Genomic DNA, 9,006 nt, shown 5'->3' with positions numbered 1-9,006 from the left:
TTTTAAAACCTCAGCCAATGATCTAATCTTAATTTTACTCCATGAAAAAAATTACCTGGATTTGGTTGGTGAATGCTCCAGGAGTGAAGCGCCCAGCAATTGGAGTGGCACCAGTGTATCTTGCAAATTTGAGTACAGCTCTCTGTCCCATGGGGCGTGATGATATCACATACACATCAGCAGGATTTTCAATGGCAGCAATTGCACGTGCTGCTAGCAGGATCTTCTCATAGGTCTTGCGCAAATGGATGATGTGAACACCTGCAGGGAGGATATTAATATTCTTTTTCTTACAAGGGCAACAAAAGTTCTTTTTACCAAGTTTCAATAGCAGAATGCCAAATAACAATGGTTACATTCCTGGAATCCAGCAGCTTACCCAAAATCTTAAGTGAATTAACTAGTAATGTCATCAATGCAGAGGACTACGACCACTACATAGTCAATTTAATACAACAGATTATTGTTCGAGTGCATATCTCCTCCCTATCAGTCCTTTGCACTAAGGTTTCACTGCATTCCAAATTACCACTTTTTTTTTAAACAAACCAGCCATCTCCCAGTGAGGTAAGGTGACCCAAAAAGAAGAAAAACTTTCAGCATTATTCACTTCACCAGCCTCTTGCCAGAGCCATGCCAATACTACAGTTCAGATGCACTTCCAGACTGCAATATCTCCAACCTACCTTCCGAATGCAGGCACTATACTTACCACCTTCAGGATTAAAGTCCAGCTAACCAGTTCTCCCTGAAACCTCTCATAAATGTTAGTGCTCATATAACACGTCAAAAAGCACTTGCATCCACTCACTCCTATCTAACACACTTACACAGGCCTGTTGGATGTCCAAGCCCCTCACATGCGAAACCTCCTTTACCACCATCCTCTAACCTTTTCTAGGACGACCCCTACCCTACCTTCCCTCCACTACGGATTCATACATCCTCCAAGTTGTCATATTTTGCTCCATTCTCTCAATGTCCAAACCATCTCAACAACCCCTCCTCATTTTCTCAATAATATTTTTAGTAGCCCTGCATATAATCTCCAAACTACTAATAGTTTGGAGATTGGATGATGATAATTCTCTGTATAATTTTCACATCCCACACTTCCCTCAGACATCATCATCACTACCTCCAGCCTCTTCCTTGCTGCAACATTCACAATCCATGCTTCACACCCATACAAGTGTGTTAGTACCACTATAGTCTTACATATTAATGCATCCATGAACAAGTGGTTTTAAGCAAATAACAATACTGCAACTAGCCAAGACTCAAACCCCCTGATATTTTAGCATGCCTCCTGAGAAGTCTGCCAAAATTCCAAAGTGCCTTAGTCCATTTGGCTAGCAATGCTGTTTCCCATCCTCAGACAGATAAGAACACCCATCACAGTTTTGTATCATTATTTGCAGATAACACTATAATAAGCATTGAAGTCACTTCGGTAGAAGACACTGAAAAATTACAGGAAGATATAAGCAGTTTTCCAGTGGGTAGTGGAGAGCATGATGTTCAATGGTGTTAAGTGCCAGCTGCTTAGGTTTGAAAAGAGTGAAGAGCTCAAAAGGAACACATGAAATACTTAGGAATAATTATGTCAGCTGGCTTTTCTTTCAGAGAACATGATTTAAACATCACGACAGCCAGAGGATATTGAGAACCTTCAAAACAAGGGAAATAATGCCAATTGTGACACTTTCCCAATCGCTAGTGCTCTCTTATTTGGATTAATGTTCAATGTTGATGGCCCCATTCAGGGCAGGAGAACTATCAGAGCTGGAACAAATACAGTGGACCCCCGCATAACGATCACCTCCGAATGCGACCAATTATGTAAGTGTATTTATGTAAGTGCATTTGTACGTGTATGTTTGGGGGTCTGAAATGGACTAATCTACTTCACAATATTCCTTATGGGAACAAATTCGGTCAGTACTGGCACCTGAACATACTTATGGAGTGAAAAAATATCGTTAACCGGGGGTCCACTGTACAGAGATCATTTACGGCCTGCATATGTACTCACTGGAGCAGAGGAGAGAAGTGATAATATATACCTGGAAAATACTCGAGGGCCTGGTCCAAAATCCGCATACTGCCATAACATACTGGAGCGAGATATATGGAGGAAATGCAAAATAAACCCAGTGATAAGCAAGGGTGTGGTAGGCACAATAAGGGAACTCTAACAATATCTGCAGCCCCACAGTATTCAACATCTTACCAAATCTGGAAATTGAATCTCAAATCTGGAAGGGGTTTCAGGAGTCAACACCCCCACGGCCTCATCCGTGACCAAGCCTAGTGGTGGATCAGGGCCTGATCAACCAGGCTGTTACTGCTGGCTGCATGTAAACTGAAGTATGAGCCACAACCCAGCTGGTCAGGAACTGGCTTAGGTGTCTGTCCAGTGCCTTCTTGAAAGACAGCCAGGGGGATGATCTATTGGTAATCCCCTTATGTATGCTGAGAGGTAGTTGAACAGCCTTGGGGCCCCTGACACTTATCGTGTTTTCTCTTGGTGTACTCGTAGTGCCCCTGCTTTTCAACAGGAGGATGTTGCCTCTCCTGCCAAATCTTTTGCTTTTGTAGGGAGTGATTTTTGTATGTAGATTAGGGCCTAGTCTCTCTAGGATTTTCCAAGTGCATATTATCGTGCATCCTTTCTTGCCTGCATTCCAGGGAGTAAAAATCAAGGGACTAACTGTTCCCAGTAATTTAGGCGCTTTATTGTACTTGTACATGCAGTGAAAGTTCTCTGTATGTTCTCCAGGTCTGCAATTTTGCCTGCCTTGAAAGGGGCCATTAGTGTACAGCAATATTCCAGCCTAGAGAGAACAGGAGACTTAAGAACATAAGGAACACTGCAGCAGGCCTACTGACCCATGCGAAGCAGGTCCGTGTCACCCTCTGGCATAGCCCAATGACCCACCTAGTTAGGTCACTTCCACTTAAGGAGCACGGCATCAGACCTAGTAGCGCAAGCTAGTTAGGTCCAACTCACACCCACTCGTGTGTTTATCTAATCTATTTTTAAAACTACACAATGTTTTAGCCTCTATAACTGTACTCGGGAGTTTGTTCCAATCATGAGCTTGGCATCCCTAGTTTTGAAGGTTCTCATTATCCATCCTATCATTTTCCCAGCAAATGTGATAGATACTTTGTTGTGATCTGAGAGTGAGATCCTCTGACATTATCACTCCCAGGTCCTTCACATTACTTTTTTGGTCTATTGTGTGGTTGGAATTTGTTTTATACTCCAATACAGTTTTAATTTCCATAAGAGTAATTGAACTTCGTCTTCATTTAACTTCATATCATTTTCTGCAGTTCATTTAAAGATTTGGTTGATGTCCGCTTGGAGACTTGCAGTGTCTTCAACGGACAAGACACTGTCATGCAAATTTGGGAGTCATTCGCTGTAGCTTACATCTCTGTCTGTCAGATATGAGGATGAGGAAAAGGATGGGAGCAAATACTGTACCATGTAGGACAGAGCTTTTCACTGTAGCCGCCTCTGACTTTACTCTGTTTACTATTACTGCGTGTTCCCTAACCTGAACCCCATTATCTTCATAAATACTCTTAACTGTTATAAGTATCCTATTACCTATTTCATACATTTGTGTCATCTGCCATATTGCTTCCCTACCCACCTTATCATACGCCCTTTCTAAATTTATAAATACAACGAAAACTACCTACCTAAATACTGTTCACTTGTACGCTTCAATGTAAACACGGTCTAAAGCTTCCTTTTTCATTTACAATCCAGCTCTTCATTGTACCTTTAATTCTTTCAATAATAACCATCATACACTATATGGTATACTAAACAAGCTTATTCATTTCCAAAGCTCGATGAGTGGAACGAGTTAGCACAGACTGATAATGTATCCAATCGTGCACCCATAGATGATGGTGCAACTTTTGATGAAAGCCATGTTCAATTAGGTTTCCTTATCATTACGCAAAACTCTTAACCCCTTTCTCTGAAGCATACACTATCCTTCAAGTGCATACAATTGGAAATCATGTGGTTTAATAAAAATTATTCACTGTAAAAATGAACATTGACAAAAACAATACTATGTAATCTTTTCAATTACTGTATACAAATGTAGTATTTATTTACCATCCTGACGCCTCTTGAAGACGTATTGTTCCATCTGAAAGTTTGCATTGTTGGCACCCAAATGAGTTGATGCTGCAAGAAACCTTGTCACATCATTCTCCTCAAGGCTCATAACAGCAAGTCCTCCCGACATGATCTGCAAAAAAAAAAAAAAATTTAATTTTACAAACAGAAAAAGAAAATAGCTATTCCTTAAGGTTCATCTATAAAAATCATCAACACTGGAACCAGAGAATTTACATTTCTAGTACTAAACAAAATGAACATGTAAACTGGATTTACCTAATTTAAAACAAAAAATCAATAGACACTAATCTGGAAATTATGAAATATAAAAGGAATAAAAAAAATACAAACTCTGACAATGACTGCGACAGGAAAATATAGGAATGAGGGAAAAAAAATCCTCTTGGAAAAAATGTCACTAGTAGGGTGCCTCAAATATCTACACATGCCTCTATAATGTTTATAATTCACAGAAATAACTTATCTGAAGAAATAAAAATTAAGTACAGGTACACAAATAGTTACACAAATTATGGTATATATAGTAACACTTGTAAATTACCCAGGATAACCAAAAAAGTCAAAGCGACTTATTTCCATTGGAAGAGTGCCTACTGGCCCATGCTACATGGATGTTTATGGACGATACAAAAAATCTTACGCAAAATAAACAATAAAAATGAAGATTACCTAGATAAACTGAGCATACATGGTGAAAGATGAACTATGATAAAATGCTTGTTATGGAAATGAAAGTAAAATTGGGCCACGTAACAGATTTGATAAATGGTTTTGAAAACCAAGAAGTTGAAGAGTGAGACACTTATGCAACATATGGGAATCTTTATTGAAGAAACGTTTTGCCACACAATGGGGCTTCATCAGTCCAATACAAAGCAGAAAGGTGTAAGGAGAGGAACAGTTTGAGATAATCAGTTCCTCAACCTGGAATCAATGTGTTCAGTCCATCACTAGTAGAAAGTACAGCTTAGGCCCAGAGAAGTGGCTTATACTATACTGTAGTCAGGCGAGTCGAAGCAGAAGGCGGAATCACAGTGGAACCATCCACTAGGGTAAGTAGGTCTTCGTCCAAAGGTTGGACAAGTGTTGAAGAATTCCTTGTATCAAGATCCCATAATGTTGCAGCGTCTGACAGATGTGATAAATGGTTTTGAAAACCGACAAGTTGAAGATTGAGACACTTATGCAACATATGGGAATCTTTGTTGAAAAAAACGATTTGCCACACAGTGGCTTCATCAGTCCATTACAAAGCAGAAAGGTTAAGGAGAGGAGTTTGAGGTAATCTTGAAACGAAGAATTCAACACTTGTCCAACCTTTGGACGAAGACTTACTTATACTAGTGGATGGCTCCACTGTGATCCCGCCGCCTCCTGCTTCAACTCTCCTGACTACAGTATATAAGCAAATTCTTTGGGCCTATGCTGAACTTTCTACTAGTGATGGACTGAACACACACACTCCAGGCTGAGGGACTGATTAGCTCAAACTCCTCCTCTCCTTACACCTTTCTGCTCTGTACCGGACTGATGAAGCCACTATGGGGAAACGTTTTTTTCAATAAAGATTCCCATATGTTGCATACGTGTCTCAATCTTCCACATAACAGATTGTTTATAAAAACATAGGATTTTGAGATTAGGTATAAAAAAATTCACTACTGATAGATCATATATTATTATCATAAAAAAGAAGCGCTAAACCACAAAGGCTATACAGCGCTGCGATAGATCATATAAATGCTACACTGACAAACTAAAAAATAATTTTAAAACAAGATTTTGTATGGATTATAACTCAAAGGGTTATAATCCAAGATGTCACATGGGTTATTTCCAGTGGCGGAAGGGGTCCTTTAATCCCCTCCCCCAGATTGTGACACACATCAATCAGCTAACACCCTGGTACCTATTTACTGCTAGGTGAGAAGGCAACAAATGTAAGGAAACATGACCTGCATTTCTACACCTGTCAGGGATTGAAAGCTGGTCCCTCAACGCAAGAGTTAAGGTGGCTATCAACCAACCACGAGACAATGATTACATGGTTAGGTAAGGTTTGTCAGGAAACAGGACAAGCGTTTCCTAACGCAGGTCTTAGTCATATGATGACCGACCGTTGGAGCTTTTGGTCATCTGACCGAGGCCTTCCGCTGGCTTACCAGTCCACCCTTTTAAAAATTATGGTCATAGTTATAACCATTTAGTAAATGATTACATGTTTACTCTTCCTTAACTGTATCCAGAAAAGTTAGTAAATGATAGCTTTTAAATACTATAGGGATGGAGAAATGCTGAGAAAGCAGTTTGCAACAAATATTTGACTAGTGTGTAATTACAGGAGGAGAGTCACTGCCATGCCCTGTATTGAATATGGACAAAATATATTGTCCAGGCAAATTCCATTGTTTCCAAGATGGTTTATTGTTGCATTCCACTGGGTAAATTGATTTTGGATTTAATAAACTCCAGATTCCAGAATTGTTCATTATTGCAATCATGGAAAAGAAGAATCATTTGGATTTAATAGATAAATGGCATTACAGGACACTTACATTCGCCCTCCCCCATTAATCTGTTAAATCAAGATTTTGCATTGCAGCGTATGTTAGGCCAAAATTAAAATATGCAACTGCAGTGTGATGCTCTCATGTAACAAAACAAAAATGGAACCAACAGAAATGGTTCGAAAAGTTACAAAATGGCTTGGGAAAAAAAAGTTTAAAAGTAAGTTTATTCAGGTACAGGTACACGTAGTTACATAAATTATCATACATAGCAGCATATGTGTAGATTACCTAGGATAACCCCCCCAAAAAAGTAAGAGGGGTGCAAGCAAGTTTATTTCGGTACGGGTATACATAAGTACAATTATCATACAATGTAAATTACCTAAGATAACCCCCCCAAAGAAAAAAAAGTAACAGCCAATGTGTTAAAATTATAACCACACTCAAGGTCATAAAAAAGAGCAATTAAGAGAACTTTTTACTATGTTCAACGGGGAAAACAAGAGATCACAGTTGTAAATTTAATGGTGAAAGAATGGAACGCAATGAAAGAAGGTAATTAGGCCTACAACTAATTATTTTTATTATATTTACACAATGGAATAATTACTGAAGGCAGAACACCGCAAGTAAAACTCGTGCAGCTACAAATACAGTATACAATATTTCCAGTACCAGAAGCATTTTTTCCAGCCCAACTAGAAATTTACTATGTTACTATGTATGTATGATACCTGTAATCAAAAATTTGCGAAACTGTACGTATGTGTAAATGTACCTAATTAAACGTACTTATTTACACGTCTTCTAAGTACCATTCACAAGTAATGGGTGCATGTAACTACCAAACTATTATATCTCTGATGATACATGTGAAAGAGCTCAGAGCTAATATCGTACCTTTTATTACAAATGAATATGTTGAAATGCTAACATACTAGTATATCAAGAAAAATTTGACACATTGTTTACATTCACCAGATACGGTGATGGAGAACCGTACTTATTTATCTTCAAACATCCACTCACTCACAACCGTATTGTAGTTTAATTCAGCAAAAACCCATAAAGACCTAACTCAATGACAGTTATATGTTATTCTGTGATCACTAAAACTCCCCCAAGCCGCTAAGAGGTGAAATAAATGTGACACTCACGGCGGCTATCCGCTCCTCGGCAGGATCACATCAAGAAGAACTCGGAATTGAATCTAACACTCGTATTTCCATGCATTAATAATTTCCAATTCCCTTTATTGCCTCCTACTCACTAAAATATTTAGAAATATCTATCGCACCAAAATTACTCCGCAACATATTTTTTGTAAGCTGAAGTGAATATTACATATTTTCCAAGATTAGAACGCATTTAAAGAGAAAACTGGGAGCTATTTCATGGCTAACTATGTAAAACTTCACATTGAAAACTAAAAATGTTGATTTAAACATTCAGAACATAACGCATTATTTTTTATAACGGTTATGAGAGTCCATCACCTCAGTAAAATATCTGGGAATCCCTTTTAACCCATGTATGTCAGAACTGATGAGAAACAGTGTAGTAAAGAAGGCGAATGCCAGACTGAAATTCCTCTACTGACAAGCACAGTGTCTACCTACTGAGGCTCGCAGGACCGTATGTCTAGCCCTTATACAATGTCATATGAACTACGCTTGCTCTTGGAAATAAATGGTATAAAATACCGACACAATGGAAATATAAACACATATGCAGTATAATGTGATCCTTTATTGACTACGTCAATAAACAGATCTGTTTGTGACTTGAAAAAGCCCTATGTGGGCGAAACGTAGTCAATAAAGGATCACATTATACTGCATATGTATTTATATTTCTACGCTTGCTCTTCATGGTACTCTGCCTTGACAAAAAAAAAAAACTGAAAGATAGACTGCAACTCACCCAGAGCAAAATGGTAAGATTCATCCTGGACCTGAGTCCAAGAGAACATGTAGACCAGGATGAATTACAACAGTTGGATATTCTGAATGTTGAAGAAAAGAGTAAAACAACTGAGGTTAAATCAAGTTTATAAAATTGCTCACAAACAGTGTCCAGAATATCTTGCTGCCAATTTTGTCAAGACTGGGAACCAAAGCAATTATAGTATTAGGATGAGAGAGCACAACTTTGTAGTACCCACAGTCAGTGGCCAGGCTTCAAACACATTTTATTGTACAGCAATAAAGGAATGGAACAGACTACCTGAACATGTCAAAGCCAGTCATAGCATGAACCAGTTCAAGAAGAGTGCCAAAAGGTACCTAATGAATATAGCGACAGAAAGGGAGGAGAATGACT

The 9,006-nt window shown here is 38.6% G+C and overlaps 1 protein-coding gene across 1 annotated transcript; it reads right to left on the bottom strand.

Moving 5' to 3' along the window:
* Positions 1-34: 34 nt before the first annotated feature.
* Positions 35-7,999, bottom strand: LOC138851780 (small ribosomal subunit protein uS2-like). The gene is made up of 3 exons (XM_070081252.1): positions 7,842-7,999; positions 4,148-4,283; positions 35-261 (listed from the first exon to the last, which is right to left on the bottom strand). Exons 2-3 carry the CDS (start codon positions 4,278-4,280, stop codon positions 35-37), a joined length of 360 nt encoding a protein of 119 aa, XP_069937353.1. The 5' UTR covers positions 4,281-4,283; positions 7,842-7,999.
* Positions 8,000-9,006: the final 1,007 nt, after the last annotated feature.

Source organism: Cherax quadricarinatus, unplaced genomic scaffold (genome assembly GCF_038502225.1).
Source record: "Cherax quadricarinatus isolate ZL_2023a unplaced genomic scaffold, ASM3850222v1 Contig2065, whole genome shotgun sequence".
Taxonomy (NCBI): Eukaryota; Metazoa; Arthropoda; class Malacostraca; order Decapoda; family Parastacidae; genus Cherax; species Cherax quadricarinatus.
This window is presented reverse-complemented; position numbering and strand designations above follow the sequence as displayed.